This window comes from Oryzias melastigma, linkage group LG4 (genome assembly GCF_002922805.2).
Source record: "Oryzias melastigma strain HK-1 linkage group LG4, ASM292280v2, whole genome shotgun sequence".
NCBI lineage: Eukaryota > Metazoa > Chordata > Actinopteri > Beloniformes > Adrianichthyidae > Oryzias > Oryzias melastigma.
In genome coordinates, this window is record NC_050515.1 from 15,325,752 (window position 1) to 15,343,898 (window position 18,147).

At 36.9% G+C, this 18,147-nt stretch overlaps 2 protein-coding genes across 2 annotated transcripts; both read right to left on the minus strand.

Annotated features, from left to right (window-relative positions):
• Positions 1-1,127: 1,127 nt before the first annotated feature.
• On the minus strand, positions 1,128-3,748 carry LOC112150110 (cornifelin). Its single transcript, XM_024278119.2, has 4 exons — positions 3,638-3,748; positions 2,644-2,746; positions 1,807-1,994; positions 1,128-1,681 (listed from the first exon to the last, which is right to left on the minus strand). The coding sequence occupies exons 2-4, from the start codon at positions 2,705-2,707 to the stop codon at positions 1,547-1,549; spliced, it is 387 nt and encodes a 128-aa protein (XP_024133887.1). The 5' UTR covers positions 2,708-2,746; positions 3,638-3,748; the 3' UTR covers positions 1,128-1,546.
• Positions 3,749-7,834: 4,086 nt separating this feature from the next.
• ttc22 (tetratricopeptide repeat domain 22) lies at positions 7,835-10,914 on the minus strand. The gene is made up of 8 exons (XM_024279165.2): positions 10,589-10,914; positions 9,917-10,217; positions 9,357-9,412; positions 9,155-9,270; positions 8,963-9,081; positions 8,733-8,894; positions 8,497-8,649; positions 7,835-8,429 (listed from the first exon to the last, which is right to left on the minus strand). Exons 1-8 carry the CDS (start codon positions 10,870-10,872, stop codon positions 7,893-7,895), a joined length of 1,728 nt encoding a protein of 575 aa, XP_024134933.1. The 5' UTR covers positions 10,873-10,914; the 3' UTR covers positions 7,835-7,892.
• Between the last annotated feature and the right edge of the window lie 7,233 nt (positions 10,915-18,147).

Genomic DNA, 18,147 nt, shown 5'->3' on the forward strand with positions numbered 1-18,147 from the left:
AAATGTCCACAATTTTAAGAATTTTGTTAACATAAAAATTGTGTTTTTCTGTCTCTTTATAATGAAAACTTTCTGAATTAAACTGATCAATCTTTTTCCTTTTTTTTTTAAAGATTTTTAAGTTTAATTTTTAAAATATTCATGAAAAATGCAGGGTGACAATTAAATTGTTTTAAAGCAAAGAATAAACGAAGGAAAGTTTCAAATAGTAGGTATCAGAGAACTAACTCGTGTATTTATAGATGTATATTTATGAGTTTAGGAGTTGACAGGACATAGAGGGTGGAGCTGTTCTGTGAGAAAATCCAGTAAAGGGTTTTACTACAAACTGGATCAATAATCTCTATCAATACCCCAGAAACTCTGAGTGGCCAAAAAAGGCTTGAATAGTTGTCCCCCGTCTATTTTCCTAAACCGATTTATCCTTTTTGGGGTTACTGGGCTGCTGGAGCCTATCCTCCTATCCCTGCTACTAGGGGGAACACTCTAAACAGGTCACTAGTCTCTCGCAGGACCCCACATACCCACATTTAGGGACAATTTACAATGATCAATTATAATTATTTTCTATCATTTATTTTTGAGAACTCTTTTCCTACCCTGGTTTGAACCACACCCTACATTAACGAGGGCGCCGAATGGAAACGGCCTTCATTCTGCGACACTTCAGCGTCCACTGTAAACCAGGCGCAATAGTTACGATCACTTGTTGGACTCAGGTAATACTTGAGACGGAACACAATTGGAAGATATACGGTATTGTGCATTTAAAATGAAAGTGTTTTGCTGATTACCGCTGGCTCTTCCTGTCACTTTGTGACATCAGCATGTGAGAACCTGCTCATTTTCATGGGTATGGGATGAGCTGTTGCTCAGAGCGCAGGTTTTTAGAGGATTCCTCAGAACTGAACCAATATTTGAACATCAAAAACACAGCTAAGTGAGAATATTTTGATGAAAAGTTGGACTAAAATAGTAAGAAAATGAGCAAAGAATGGATAGGATGCATTTATGAGATGATATGAAACTGAACAGTCGAGTAAGAAAACAGAACAAAAATGGAAGAGAGAAAAAAATGACTGAGAGACAAATGCGACTTCCAAAAATAAAGCCAAAGAAAGCAGCAATTAATTATTTAGACATTTATTGGATCAATACATTTCAGACCAAACTGTTTTTAAGCATTTATATTTATAAGTTGTTGCTGCATAAAGTAATCAATGCAATCAGTTTTTATCAGTCAACATTCATAGGCCGACATGTCATCCCTTGTTTTTCTTCATCTCCATCTTCATCTTATTCTTCATGAAGTACAAAAAGCAAAATTTGACCTTAAACTATAGTTATCTTGGATATTGTAAAACACAAGATGTAATCTAAGAGGCTGAACTTAATAAAAGTTGAGAAATATCAAAATTTAAAGGCAATTTGATTAAAAATGATGAAAAGTTAGTGAACCTCTTAGAAAAATGTGTCAGAAAAATCCAGCGCTGTTTATAAAGGAGACTACAATAAAACTTGAGCTTCATCCTGGATTTCCATTTTATTAAGAGGCTGCTGGTTTTGGCTGCTGGATGACCACAGTGTCGCCTTTTTTACGGATCTTCAGCTCGCGGTGCATCTGACACCAGTTACACCAAACACACACACAGGAAGTGGCAATGTCCTTACAGAGGGAACCCTGTAGAAAACAGTCTATTATTAGCTCTGGAATTTTTTTCCCCCAAAAAATACAGCAAGATTACATTACAAATGGAAATTTTATTTTATACTGAACTAAAATTGGACACCAATTTCCAGTTTTACCTTAATGCCGTACATGTGTCGAATGCCAACTCTGAGAGACAAGCCGGCGGGGGGCACACACAGAGGTATACCGATGGACGACATCACCGCAGGGCTGCAGATGTCGCACAACGGGAGACATCGGTTCTCTCCAAAGCTGCCTGCAACCGTGCAGGCAAGACAAGGGCAGCACCAGAAACCATAGCAACCTGAAAAACAGGAAATTCCAAACAGAATGGATACAATTTGTTGTTAAGAGCTCTTTTTTTAGTTTGACAAAGTCCCACTCCAATTTAATTTAATTTAAAAGTAGTTTTTCCGAATATGATTTTTCCATTTTTAGCTAACATAAAAATAAACAGTGTTGTTTCTTATGACATAACTTCTGCAGAGCGGCACAAGTGTATCAGAAATTTGCCTCTGACTGTTGGTGCAGAGTGAGGCTGCTTTTATGTCCTACGATCCCTTTGTTTATGCGCTCTCCCTCTAGCTTACAGCCCCTCACAGCACCAACTTAACATTCTGGTGCTACGAAAATGACGAGCAGTTTCAGATTTAACCAGCCGTACGGTTTTGAGCCTGATGCCAGCACTGACAGAAAACAAAAGACGTACTTGGTTCTGCAAAATTCATCAGAATGGAGCAGAGCAGGAAACTTGTGCACTAGTAATTGTAGCTTACAGCCTTTTTCCAACAACATTTTCTATTCTGCTGCTGACTGACAACACTTTGAAGAAAGAAATACTCAGAAATGTATGATTTTTTAATGTATGTGTTGTATTGTAAGAAAACTGCCACAATGACATCATTTTCATTGGAGTGGGTCTATAAACAAGTTTAAAAGTTGGATCTTCTTACAAGAACTCATGTCATCACAACAGGACAGGAGGCCACTGTTCCACTCGTTGTATTTGTACGACATGGCTGATGGTGATTTGGTCCCAAAATAGAATCACAACAGCTGCAAAACAAGAACAGATTTGAATGAAACATTCTTATTCCCACAGAGAATGTTATCCTGTTAAATCACAATAAGTATTGTTAATCAATGGAAGCAAAATTAGGACATTTGACTGTTCTGAACACCATGATATATAAAAATGCATTTGTCAAATTTAAGGTTATTTGTTACATTTATGTTCTCACCATTAAAATAAGTATTTTTTAAAAAAACAAAACATGAATAAGCATATTAGATCACCACAGCAGAAAGCAGGAAAAATGCGGAGCTTCTACTCAGGGTGACAGGGTGTGACGCTAAAACAACTCATAAGACTTAAATAACTCATTATTCTGAGCACATTCTAGCTTAATTCACTAAGTTCAGTTTTAAGTTTAGATAAAAGATCATTTTAAGATGTCTTTCTGTTTTGTATCATCTTTTTTCCTCTTTTGAGAAGGATGGAAACTTCTCCGACAGGTTCCTTGTTAAAGGGATGACGTCTTCCTTTTAAACTTTATTTAACTAGTTTTGTTTTATAGTCCTACTCATGTTATTTTTTTCAAGTCTTTGAGTCCCTATTTTAAGTAGATTTGCAAACTGATAAGATTTTCAAATTTAGGTAGATTCGAATTTAAAAAAACATAAATAAATACATTTAAATTTAGGATGAAATAAAAAGCTTTTGCCAACATTTTGAGTAATAGTTAAGGTTCAGCCATGAAATAATTATGATTTTCAAAATCTTTGCATTGGAGGTTTTGTTTATTAGCCCATAAAAATAAAATTCACAAAAAATCCTTCACTCATCTCAAATATCCTACTTGTATTCTCTCTGATTGCTTGACTAAAACATAACACATTTTTTTAACATGTAAGCAGATTTATTTTAACAAATAGAAGAAATCTTACCTGATGGATCTGGAAGTCTTGCTGCTGCCACAGAGAGCTCTGAACTAACACTTGTCAGAGGTGTGGCGCACATGTCACCTGTCACTCGGAAACTTGAAAAAAGAACAATGCTGCAGAACCGGAACTCTTGTGCAAACGCGAGTTGCAACATCAGCTTCATTGCAGACCCCATCACCATTCCTTTATTGTCATGCAGGTGTGGCGAACCTGTCAGGCCTAAAAATTCTAAGTATTCTGCCTGTTTTCCCTGCAGAATCCCCAAACCTGCAGTCCCCGTTGTGCTGCTCCATCTTAGTTTATATAAGCAAAAGCCCCATTGGCTGGTTTTGGTCTCAGGAAACCTTCCGTGTTTTTACTTTAATAACGTGAAACTAAGTCCTGCAGACACAGATTTATGTGTACAACCTTTTGCACAACTGATACTGTGACCTGGAAAATATACACACAAAAAAAGTATATTTTAGCCTCTCTGTGATAGAAATTAAACAAATGCAATTGAAGTTTACATTGAAAAGCCAACAATCTGAAACACAGCACCAAATGTGAACAATCAACCACTTCTTAACAAACACTGGAAAAAACCAGAACGACTGTTTTAGAAGATTTTCAGAGTTTTTGTTTTTGAAATCCAAACCAGACGCGGTGATGTCACAGTAATATTTAAAAAATGTTTGAGACATTGTAAAACACAAACACACATGTAACATGAATGCTCAAAATTAATGTGTTCTTTGTCATTATCCTTGACCTTATTAATTAATTACTGTGCCTAAAGATGAAAGAAAAAGAATAGAAAAGTCACGCAAAGGAAATGAATGAAGTAAAACATGACAAATTTATCATGTAGTTAGTAGACGTGTAACTTTAATTAAAAATAAAAATCCCAAGTATGTTTAATTGAATTAGAGTTTTTTTAGCATGACTTTGAAATCTCACGTGGCATGTGTGTGAGTCATCCTGCCATTAAATACTGCTTTTAGAGCATTTAAAACTGCTCTGACGAGTTTCAGTTTTACTGTATTTCACCTGTAACTCAGACAACACATTCTAACCTAACTCCATGAATTCAGGCCAAATGGGACCAGATGATCCATCAAAATGTGCGTAGCTTCTGGGTTATCGTTGATTGTGGCCCCGCAACAACTCCAGAGTGATTGAACATTCTGGTGATGATTAAACAGAATTAAGTGAGAACATCTAATACAATTCCCCAAAAAGGCTCCAAAAATCACTTATTTTAGTTTGAAAAAAACGAGTAAAGTATTGACTTTTTATTTATTTGACAGATTTTATAATTAGGCTAAAAAGACTTAAATTAGTCAATAATTTTTACCATTTATCCTTCTGTTTCTCCTCTTGTGAACTCTAAAAAAGGAAATATTCTGGTAATGTGGACAATAAAAAAGGTAATAAATTTAAAAGTTTTAGGATTATCTTGGAGCAAAACCTGATTGTGTCATTTCCTCCTTCGGTTCAGTCATGGACTGTATAAAAACACAGACAGTCAATGTGTTTAGTCAGAGTTTTCACCTGGCATTTTCATCTAAGTTTAGTCATTAGCATTTATTTAAAACTCAAGTGATAGTTTTCCACTGGGGTCCTTTAAAAATGGAAAAAAGGATCCCCAAATAAATCCATCAGAATATATTCATTCTGATTCCATTCATTTGCAGTGAAATGAACTCAACCTTGAATGCTGCATTAGCTGGTTTTAGCACGAGTCTCAGAGAATGTGGTGCAGTCCTAATGAGCCAGTGAGTTGAAAAAGCAGAAAGCCTCTCCCTAAAAAGTTCAATCTTTGGTCACGCACTCCTTTATTCATGCGTGATGCAGAGTTGAGCTCCAACAGACGTGGTATATTCCAGTTCGATGATCATCAGGAGTTACTTCATAATTTCAGTCACTCACAACCGGGACGTCCATCAGATGATCAACAGCAACCAGTTGTTTTTTAGAAGCGAATACAGTGGTGAAAAATTGTTAATTAAATCTAAATTAAGATTAATAAAATCTCATTGAACTAGTTGCACTTTTCTAATTGAAAACACACATTGTAAATATGATATAGAAGTCCTATTTACTGAGGGTTTACAAAGTTTTTTTGCATTTTATTTCTGTTTTTGGGTCCTAAACCATGACCCTTCACACTATGTAGCCGCAAGGGAGTCCGAGTCTGGGTCTGCCTATGCCTGTCCCCAGCCCGTATCAAAAACAGGGTTGTGTCGTGATAGTGAACAACATTTGTGTTGAATGCTACTTAGCATCCCACTTCCTCTTATTTATTTATTTATCTTTTTTTGTTGCACAAACTAGATTTCTTAGAGCCTATACTTAAAATAAAAGACATGAACTTTCTGATAAGGAAAAGGAAGATGATTCTTAATCAGGTCAACCAGGTCAACCAGGCAAAACAACAGCTACGTATCATCAGGACCTATAGTATTTTTTTTAATTTACACAACCACTTTGAAGCCAAAAATAGGGAGAAAACAAAGAAAAGTGGAAAAGTAAATTGTAACCATCCAGATCAGTGGTTCTTAAATGTATTTATTCTGACAGTATTGTTGTTCTGGATAAAAAGGTGGTTCCTAAATATTCTAAATCAGGCTTTTTTAATCAATTTTTCTTTTTGGTAATCAAGCCTTGAGATCTTTCATAATTTTGATATTTTTTCATGTCTATGAAACTGTGTCAGAAAAACTAAAAGAAATTGTTTAGTTCTGACTCCAGGATTCATCCACCAGCTGATGGCTTTCTGTAAATCTCAGAGCCAGACAGAATCTTTAAATCCTGTTTTTTTTTCTTAAATCTAAAAAGGAAAGAGAAATGTGAAGCTACTTATTAGAACATTCAAAAGTATAAGACACCATAAGGCACACACATATAAAGGAAGATCTTCAAGCTAAAATGCTGCTCTGTACTTGACATTATACAAACGTGTTGCTGCTCTTGTAGGAAAATATCTTAAACAAAAAAAAAAATATTTATAGGATTATCGCAAAATAATTACAAATGGTTGTGACACAGCGATGGCCTGAAAGAGTTGATATGGTCATTCATTATTTTTTATAGTATGCTGTAAACAACACCCATCATGCTTTCTGCTGCCTGATGCCACACCCCTCCATACCTGTGTTTTAAAAAAGGGCTGCACTGTGGAGCAGTGGCTATCACTCACACTTTACAGGAAGGATCAGGTTCAAATCCCAGCTGGGACATTTGTGTGTGGAGTTTTCTCTGGGCACTTCATCTTCCTCACACCGTTCAAAAACATTCTTTCATAGGTACGTTGGTGACTCATACATTGTCTTTTACTCAACAACAGCTGGGATAGGCTCCAGCAAACCTGTGGCTCTGACAGAGAACAAGCAGGTTTGGAAATGGATGTTGGTAGAATATCTCTTTGTTTCGTAAATTGCTTTATCATACATATGGGTTTTCTTTTGAATTTTTGTCTGTCTCTGTTCACGAGCTGATAAAGTTTTTGTTTACTTTTTGTTTTGCACTAATTCTCATTTATACAAAGCCAGTTTTTGTTTTACATTAATCTGGTAGGTTTTTGTCAGAGGAAAGACTCACATAGATTTCCCCAGAAGATGTTTAAGCAAAAACGTGTTGAGTGCACCTTGATCACACTTAAAGAAACAAAAGAAGGTGGAGTTTCTCACAACTATCTGGGTTAAGCTTTCCAATGAAAGTAAAAGGGCTTCTAAATGACTCGTGCAAACACGTGTGATATGGAGAACAATGTGTGTCTTCTACTTTTAACCCATTAGTCATAAAAGAGCAATACAAACACTGCACATTAGTTGTTGACATAAAGTATTTGGGTCTTTATCTTACTTAGAAATCTAAAATAACTTACTTTACATTCTATTTTCTATTCATGTGCTTCATCAATTTTCATGCCTGATTTGTCAGATTTCCCCTAAAATTATCATTTTCATAAACCAGATACACATTTCAACACATGTTTATGAGATTAATTATTTAAACAGCTTGTGAATTTACATTTTTATTCAAATTTCATAATTTTTACATTTCAAACTTTAAATAATAACTTATTCTTTACAAAAGCCTTTTAGATAGATGAGCTTCAGCCCCCTCTGGTGGTCATTATTGTCATAGCATTCTCTCACTGCAGAGCACAGTCCAGTCCACACAGTTCACAGTTGAAAAATAAAAGAAGTCCTTGAGTAGTTTTTTGATGTTAAGACATCTGAATAATTTTGTTTTATTGTTGTGCTCTTCCATATTATGTATAAGAGAAAGATTTAACTATTTTCCTCTTTTCTGTTTTCTGTTTTGGCACCAGCGCCTCCAGGAATCTTCTCACCAGATCTGTTCGTCCTGTCCGGATCAGAGCCTTTGACAGCTCTGCAACGTCTTCCGTGTGCGTTCTATAAAGACACCTCAGCTCAGCCTTGACCTTCTCTGGAGGGTACCTCTCCTCTGCCTTCTGCACCCACTGCTCCAGCTGGGCGATGGCGGCGCCGGGATCAGGGCCCTCCTGTATGAACAGAGTCAGAAGCACCTGCAGGAGGCATCGAAAGGCTGCCGTGTCTGTACTCCCAGGTCTCTCTAAATCCATGGCTTTTTTGAAACAATCTGCGGCGTTCTGCTGCTCGCCTTTCATGAGGAGGCACCGCCCCTTGAGCATGTGGAGATCCGGTAAGCTGTCGGCCATCTCGAATTGTAGCGCATGAGACAAACACACCAAGGCTCTGTCCATGGCGCTCTCGTCCACCAGAAGACTTTCCTGGAGAGCATCTACACCCATGTAGTAGTAGATCTGAGACAGAAAACAGAAAATAAAACAATGTCCAGCAACTGCAAAAAAAGTGTAAAAATGTATTTACCTGAGCCATCTCCAGATGAGTTCTCAAACAGGGCCGTACAGCCAGCACCTTGTCCAGGTCTTTTCTAGCTTCAGCTAGTTTCTGCCGGTCTGGAAGTCCACCTTGTCCATTCTTTACTCTGTCAAGATCCTTGACGTAGAGGATCATATTGATCTAAAAAAATGCACATATTGGTGTTGTTGGCGTATGAACGCAAATTCTCAAAAGCTGCCTGATGGATTAACACACTACGATACCTTTGCCCGGGTGCAGTAAGCCTGCCAGTTGAGCTCTGGATCTGGCAGAACATTCAGAGCCATATTGCAGATCCCTGTGGCCATCTCGTGTTTGCTGAGAATAAGGAAAACTTTGGCCAGAAGGTTCAGGGTGAATGCCTCCTCACTGGCCAGATTTATGGCCTAAGAAAGAATCCGTCCCGTTAAATGTGGCACCAAAAAATACAGTTTCGATGGTTGAAGCAACTCACAGCTCCATAGCAGGTCAAAGGGTCGGAGGCTGAGAATCCACAGTCGTGAACGGACATGGGAACGGAAGCAAACTCATTCTTCCTTTCCAGCATGATGCCAACATAACACCAAGCCAGAGCTGTCAGAAGAAATACATTTTTCCATCAATCATGTCAAACTGAGTAAACCATAATACTCCTTCATTTCCTCACCTTTGTGCTGCAGTTTCTTCGATTCCAAAGTTTCTTTTAGGAGTTTGAGTCCTTTATTATAGTGTGGGAGTCTGGAGTACTCTGAATCCTCCTCAGTCTTCACTATCTGGTCCAGCCTGAATGAAAAGGAAAAAGCGTAAATATTTTCACAATGTGTAAAGAGAGGTTGATGAAAACTGAAACTAGTTTAAATTATGCTAACCTGATATATATTGTTGCCATTTTAAAGTACCAGCTCCGCTTTTCCTCCAATGGTATCTAAAAAAAAAAAAAGAGATCGTCATTTCATAGGGGTGTCAAACTTAATCGCACTAAAACTAAATTTTTAAAACTCTGAAAAAGTAACTATTTTAACATAATTATGAATAAAAACAGGCAGGAATATTATTCCAGAATAAATCAACTTAAATCTTATTAAATTGTTGACATGATCAACGTAATTCCAGTGGATTTTGAAGGAGAAAAGCGGCTTTTCTCCTTCAAAATCCACTGGAATTACGCTGATCGTGTCAACTGCTGAAAAGTTACGTAAAATATTTTGATCTGGAGGGCCAGATATAGTTATCCAGAGGGCCGGATCTGGCCCCCGGGCCTTGACTTTGAGACATGTGCCATTTTAAATTAATTATTTCCTTAAAATAAAACGTTCCTAGGACTAGAAAATGATTTTATGAACTACAAACAATTTAAGGCTAAAATAATAAACTCAAATTCCATTTGAAAATGATCTTCATCTTTAAAATGATGTCATCAAAATCTTACCAGATGATCTCCATAACACAAAGCTCGGTTGTAAAGCGTCAGGGCGGACATGAGCCTCTCCCTCAGCTCATCCTCATTATCCAGCTCCACATCGTACGGATAAACGTACGCCTGTTCAGCCAGGCAGCGGGCAGCCATCACCCTGACCTCCTCCTTGGATGCCTCTCCTCCATCAACACCCATCAGCTGGGACACTTTGTCCACACACTCCCCTCCTTCCAGCTCTCTCCCCAGCCTGTCATACACATAGCCCAGGTTGGCCCAGGCGTTCAGGTTTCCAGGGTCTTCTTTACAAATGCTCCTAAATAAATAGAAATTCTGGTTATTTTTGCAAAAGAAGGAAATTGTATTTGATTAATGGTTTCTATAGCATTTTTTATTATCAATAAAACATCAGTTCTTACGCAAGTGTGGTTAATCTCACATTGTCGTCATTTTAAAGCAAGAAGCATGTGCCTTATGGTGTACAAAAGTCAGATTTGTCAGGTTCTGCTCATGATTCTGCAGATTGTGTCACTCAAAATATTATCAGTGTCTCTTTTCTTAGTTCTGATGGATTCACACAAAACTAAACTCTTTATTAAGACGATTTTAATTACCACAAATTACAATCAGAACTCATTCAACATTGATAAATATTTGTCCAAATTGAGGATCTAAGTGTCAAATCACCTGAATATTTCCTCAGCTTTGTCCAGCTGATCCAGGTGAAACGCCAGCAGTCCCAACAGGTTTCGAACGGCGTACTGCAGATTTCCAGCTTCAGCTTCCAGCTCAGCTTGGAGGCTCTCCTGTTTTAGGTAGGTGTCTCTGTGTCGCAGCACTGCGGGTCCAACAGGATCACAGTTTAGATTGAGATCCAGGTGAAAGTGACCGGGGATGTAGTCCATGTCCTCCATCAGGGACTCGATGTCCTCTGTGCCGTCAGCCTCCATGTCCTCCTTGGTAGACACCATCAAATGATTCTGCTTTCATGCGTGTTGCCTGACGGTCGCCGACTCTTTGTCTCCTTTAGTCCCGTCTTGCACAAGTCTCTCAAGTAATGGCAGGTTAAACAGGTTTTGCTAGGGAGTGACGGAAAGGAATGTCTTCCTAATGTCAAACTGTTTTTTTCAACTTTGAATTAACTTTCCAATAATATTTTAAGTATACAACGGTTTGTAAAACTATGATTTTTAAAAAATATCAGCTTTTTTGGTTAATTCAAAGAGTTCAGTTTGATTCAAGCTGTAGCTTTTAATCACAATTTAGGCGATTTCAACACATTTAGCAATAAAATTGAAAAGGAAAATAAATAATCCAATTCTCTTACTCAGGTCAGAACCAGTTTAATGCTAGACAACATTTTCATGGACCGACCTGAATGAGGCTTGATTTTTTTATTTATTTTGGTTCCAGCTTCCCCTAACTTTCAAAGGTAAAGTTTATCTTCATCATTTATAAAATATATCTGCAGCCGCCTTAAACTTAATTTGTAAATTAGATTTTGTTTAGGAATTATTAAAATGTGATACAGATTTTTCCCTTTACCCATAACTGTCAAAATGGAAGCTAAAATACTTGACGACAACTTCAGCCTCGTCCGACTTTGTGACGGATAAATAAATATTAGAAAACAGTCACAAAAAATGATACTTCTATATAAAAGTAAATTCAACGTTTAAGAAACTTTATTAGCAACGCCCTTGTAAAATTAGTAGGTGAATTCTGTGGAGAGAATGCTTGGTGTGTGGGAACAAATGTTGCAATAAATCCACATTTTGAGCCAAAATTCCTGGGTTAATTGAGTTTTCTTTTATTTTGAAGTTGAAGGTTGCTCTTCTGTGTCCTCATTGGTTCTTTTCTATTAAAAAAATAACTTCCCAAATAAGTTTGTGGCAGAAGAATTTTTGACACGTGACCAAGCAACTTGACATGAATGAAGAATGAGTTGGATGTGGTGGAGAGAGAATCCGCAGTTTTTCAAGACAGAACTTCCTTCAGAGTCAGATCATAAATAAAATGAAAAAATGCTTCTTTTTCCATCAGCTCAGAAGTATCCCACTAGTTCACAGCCTGTAGGGTTAGAGACTATTTAATCAGGTAACACAAAGTACGACTACTTTCACTTAAATCACATTTTGATACTGCAACTTTTTTCCCTGTGGAGTACATGCCCCTGTTTATATACAAGAACCGAAAATGTAGTTTGTCATTGTTTTCACTTGTGCGTCTTTCACTATCTTTTGGGGTTTTGTGTTTAACGTGTCAGCCAACTTTACTTCCTGTTTCACTTTTGTCAGCCTGGTTTTGCTTCCCTTAATGCTGTTTTTATAAGTTGCTCCGTCCCCACTGTTATGGTGCTTCTCTCCATCCACTTCCAGAACTCGCTGAATCCCTTTTGGAGTCACGGGTTTGCTGGAGTCAACCCAGTTACTGTTTGGTGAAGGCAGGGTACACCCGGAACAGGTCGCCAGTCTGTTGCAGGGACAAACACACACCCACATGCACACCTAGGGGCAATTAGACACAGATTAACCTACGAAGCGTGTTTTTGGACGGCCCAGAGAAATCCCCTCTCTGTGTAACAATTGTGTTCATTGCTAAAATAATTTACTTTGCCTCTAAAAGCAGTATTGGTTTTTATCTTACTCCTATATTTTAAGCACATTTATTTAATGTTTTTCTACTTTTAAGTCATCACTGCCAACTATTTCCTTGCCTCTCTGCACCTCCCTTTGGTGTGCCAGAAGAAGAATGTGATCCGTCCAGTTCAAAGTGATTCAGGAGATAATAAAAGGAACAGAATGAGACTGTGATCATTAACTATGAAACTTCTAACTAATTAAACAGATGGCAGCTCAACTTTTTTGTATTATTGTTAGAGGTGTAACATACGTGTTTGAAAAAAAATATTGAAGAGAACACAATTCCCTACAGTGGATAAATAACATTAAAAAGTTTAACTGCAAAAAAAAAGACAACCTTCTGTTTCAGTTTACCTTTAAATAGAAAGAAAACATAACTGTTTTACTGACTGCTTTGACCTATGTTGGTCATTTGAACCACTAAAAAGCTCAAAACCAATAAACTGCAGATCAAATTAAATAAAATATGTTTGACACGAGGACAGAGAAACATTCATCTTTCACTGAAAATCTCCTACTGACTGAGTTAACCGTTGAATCTGTGGTTGTAGAAAACCAGCATACGTCCAGTTCCACAGATTGATGGATGGTGATAGGGTAGTTAGAAAAATTTGAATACTTTGCTGAAGCTTGACAAGGAAATAGAAAGCTACCAACAATGCAAAAAAAAAAAAACCCTCTAAAGCACAAAACAGTGTCATTGTTTACAGATGCTTTTACTGACATTTTTATTGCTATGATGCACCTTGAACTTGCCTCTACATTAATAGTTTGGGGGATTTTTTTTTTCTTAGTGAAACATTCTTATTTTAATAATGTTTTACAAAATATACAAGCATTAAAAACATTAATATATTTGAGGCATCAAAGGATTTAGTGCAAATAAAGTGCTGTACTTTAGGTTTAATGCAATTCTCAGACTCCATGGCACATCAAACTGAAAAGCTTTATGAGAGAAAATGCAAAATATTGGCTGAGTTTTTGCGAAAATAACCAAAGCAGAAGCTCAGAAGTCAGTGAGAGCAGGACTCTGGTATATTAACTTACAGATTCTGGTATGATTGGAGACTTCATCACCTGAGGCAGGCCTTGTAATTATGCAAGTGATCATGCGGGCGAAGCATGAGTGAGTGCTGCCGCTTCTGAACCACCATGGAGACAGGACTGCTGTTACGTAACACGGACTTCATATTGCATCTCTGGCTCGGCATGTGGGTGTGGAGAAATCAGAAAATTTTCTCCTCCACCAACTGTTGCCATGGCGGTCAACTTGGATACCAGACTGAGTGCATAGTAACATAATCACTACCGATTAGTGTTTGTGGAACGGAGCACTCCTAAAGCCAAAGGCAGAGTTTTAACAGCTTTTGATTAAACTTAATCCCATTTGAAAGGCAAAAATTTACATTCCAGCCCATATCAGACCAAACAGAAGCATTATGGAAGAGAGACTGACCCCTGATAATCCTTTAGCAGCTTATTCCCTTCTAATGTGGGATTAGAATATGTGCTTCACAGGGTGCCAAAGGTTATTTTGCGTTCAAATCTTATTAGCCTAGTTAGTTATTTTGATGTCTGTCTTAATTTTCTGGTACCATTCACAGACGTGGAAGAATAATCTGCATTTGAACTCTCAGATTTGGAGTCAGATGGCAAACTAAGACAGAGACGGATTTAAACAAATAAAAAATATGTGAAAAAGTTGATGCTAATTATTTTTTCCTGATATAGTTTTTTGTCATGAGAAAAAAACAAATTCAGGAAAAGTGCAAAGATACAGAGAGTCTAAAGGGATTTTGAAGTAAGAAAAAAAAAACACAAAAATGACTTCTCATGTGCACCAGTTACTATCTCGTATGCAACAGATAGTAATTGGTGGGCAAGAGATAGCAAGTGGTGGGCATATAATTGTTACTGGTGGGCAAGAGATAGTAATGGGTGAGCAGAAGATAGTAATTGGTTGGCACAAAATAGTATGTTTTTGGGACAAAATAGTAAGTGGTGAGCACGAGATAGTGAGTGGTAGACACGAGATGGTAAGTGGTGGGCACAATGTAGTAACTGGTGAGTATGATATAGTAAGTGGTGGGCACGAGATAGTAACTAGTGTGTATGATATAGTAAGTGGTGGGCATGAGATAGCAAGTGGTGGGAACGAGATAGTAACTAAGGGACACGAGATTGTAATTGGGGGCATAATATAGTACCTGGTGTGTATGAGATAGTAAGTGGGCACGAGATAGTACCTGATGGGTACAAGATAGTGAGTGGTGTGCACGAGACAGTAACTGGTGGGCATGAGATAGTAAGCGGGCACGAGATATAGTACCTGATGGATACAAGATAGTAAGTGGTTGGGAGGAAATAGTACGTAAGTAGTGGATACAAGGTAGTAAGTGGTGCGCACGACATAGTAACTAAGGGACACGAGATTGTAACTGGGGGCTTAATATAGTAACTGGTGAGTATAAGATAGTAAGTGGTGGGCACGAGATAGTAGTGGGCATGATAAAACAGGTGAGCATGCAAACGTAGCTGTTGAACATGAGATAGTATGCAGGCACGAGATAGTAAATGGTGGATATAAGAAACTATTTTTTTTTTTTACTTTGATGTCCCTTTAGAGGCTTGTACAGAAAGTGCAAAAAGAGTTCAAAAGTACAAAACTTTGCAAAGTTTTGTACTTTTGAGCTTTTCTGGTGAGTTAAAAAAGATGAAAGGAAATGAGTGCAGAAAAGTTGTCACTTTAGAAAAAAACAATTTGTTGTATTAATGTAATCCTTGTTATACATGTTATTACTGTTTAAAACTTAAATTATCACTAATAGTTAAGTTTAAAATTTTAACTATTTTTTTATTTCAGTATCAGTTAAATATTTTCAAAAAAGTCAAAAATCTAAACCTAAAAGTTAAGTTAAAAGAGTTGGTTTTGACAATTGTTTCCCTTTTTTTGTTTCCTTTAGCTAATAGGAAAAAATAACAGACAAAGACGGTGTTCAAACACAAAATGTTCACTGACAGGAGAGTTGCTGAGAAAGTTAGTGACTCTCGTTGATGCAACACTGATTACAAGGATAAAGGGATCACAGGAAACCCATATAAATCCAGAGTTTATACCTTCCTGTCCACCCCTGCCAGGCTGAGCTGTCCATAGCTTTTGTACCATTCTCTCTACGGGTGCATGAAAACGCATCAAAGCCTTCATTCAGCATTCAAAGGACCGAGAAGTTGGCATGTATTACATGGTGTCACTCCAAAATGAAAAAGTTTCCCCTCTTTAAAATTCAAGATCAGTCCTCCTGTCAGTAAGTATTGGAAAGCCCAAAATCCACTTCCTCTTTGAGTCCAGCCTGTAACCCATCACCATTCAAACCCCTCTTAAGTAGAGATTCCCATGTTGTCCCTTTTATTCCTCTGACACGGACTCTTGCATTCAATTAGTGCTTATATTTGGACCCCCCCATACACACACACACACACACACATCTTTTAAGGCCACTTCACTGCTGTTGGCAACAAATGTCAGCCTTATCCTGGCAACCAAAATGAGTGTGTACTGTGAAAGCATCCCTTCAGCCCCGCGGAGGCCTTTCCTAACCCAAGATTACATGTCACTTAATGGTTTTTCTGCCTGACAGGAAGGTTTTGCCAAAATTAAGCAACATTAAGATTTAAGGCTGTAGAAGAAAAATACTCACCTGAAATAATTTATTTATCTTATTTTAACACAGAGAACAGAAACTGTTGGTTTCTTTTTCCTAAAAAAAAATAAAAGAAAAACTCAAATGCTAAAAATCCACCCGGCAGTCTTAAGAACTCACAGTTTTACCTTGAAACATGTCAGCCACATGAAGATATCCAGGCCTCTCCTTAAGTGGAAGATCTGGCTATATGTGCTTGTGGGGTGGAAGAAATTTGTTCAAAGAGTAATTTTAACTTCTCTGGTTTAACAGATGTCTGCTGAACTTTTTTAGTCTTCATTGGGACCAGGAGTGACTTCTAAATGCATTTAAGTATTAAAGCTCTTCAGTGTTGATTAAAAAAACAGCATTAGACTTTAGAATAAAATAAAATAATTTTATTTTTCTTTTGCTATGTGGTGAGTGGAGTGTGACATTTGGTATTCATGTCTTTATATTATTACAAATTGTTGCTTCAGCTTAACAAATTAATTGAAACTAATAACTTTACTTGTTGTGGAAAAAAAGTATATTAAAGCATGTTAAAGTTTAAAGGTGTGCCTTTTAATTAGGCAACGATATTTTAGCCCAACCTACATATTTATAGTTTTCCCTCTAAACATTACAAATTAAAAGCTTCTAAGCTGTTGGTTAAAAAAGTGTGGATAGATTTTTTAATATTTTAAAATAGCTGTCCGAGTGGATCATTGATGTTGACATTTTTGACTTGAATATGTAAAATTAAAGACAGTTTCCTCCTACTCGATGCAGTTGTTTGCAACAACTGTTATATCAGTTGTTACAATGTGTTTCATGTCATTATAAGACAGTCAGGGGAATATTACAGCCTTATATTCTATTAAACCCAATGCAAAAAATCAGATTTTGATTGCTTTAAACTTTAAAAAAAATCATCCTTTTACAATAGTGCTTTGACTGGTCTGAGGACAGCGGATTTTGTTTCCATGTGATCTGATAATTAAAAGGTGGGAAATGTGAATTTACCTGTTAAGTGATTTTTTTTTTTTTATTAATATTCCTTGTGTCTTATGCAGTTTCTTTTGTTCAAATAAAATCTCTTAATTCTTTTAACTGCCATTTGAATGGATTTAAAGATCCACTCCCACAAAAAAAAAAAAAAAAAAATTGGGGGGGGGGGTATTTTCACATGTTCTTGTAGTATTTGTCTTGTGATGGAGGAGATATTTAAAAAAGTTTAAGATTAAAACTATGTGTATTTCTTTATTCAAATTGTTTTGGATCCAGAGCAGATGACAACCTGTGGTTTAAAAAACTATGACACATAAACTGCTTTGGGCGAACCAAAGTCGCCTAGCTCCGCTACAATTCTAAAGTATCCACTTGCAGACAAATAGATCAATGTACGTCAAAATTACACCGAAAAAAGTGAACTATCAATTGACAACATTTCTGTAATAAGCTATATATAAATGCTTCAATTTTCATCAAATTAAACTGTTGCAATGGTAGTTCACTCAACTCGAAAAATTCTATTTGGTTAAGAACAAATATTTTTAAACATTTTAAATTACAGAGCTTTTGTTACTTGATCCAATGTTTCACTTTTTACAGTGAAAAACAAAAACAAAAAGCGAAAAGCCATGATAATGCCTACTGTGTTTTATTTTATTCATTATTTTTGCTATGCTAATGTTGGATTGGGCTGGTGCTATAAGCTACCGGGAGAGAAGGTAAATGAAGGGATGATGGGAAGCGGAGGAAAATTTCTAGGGCTGTGTTATTAAAATCAATTAATCCATAAGAATCGATTTCAATTCAATAGATCAATAATCACCTTTATATACTCACAGGCATGAATTTTCCGAACTCTTTTAAGGAAATATTTTTTAAAGTAAGTATTTGTGGTCTAAAACAGTTTTTCCTCATGCTGTCTTCTTCTGGA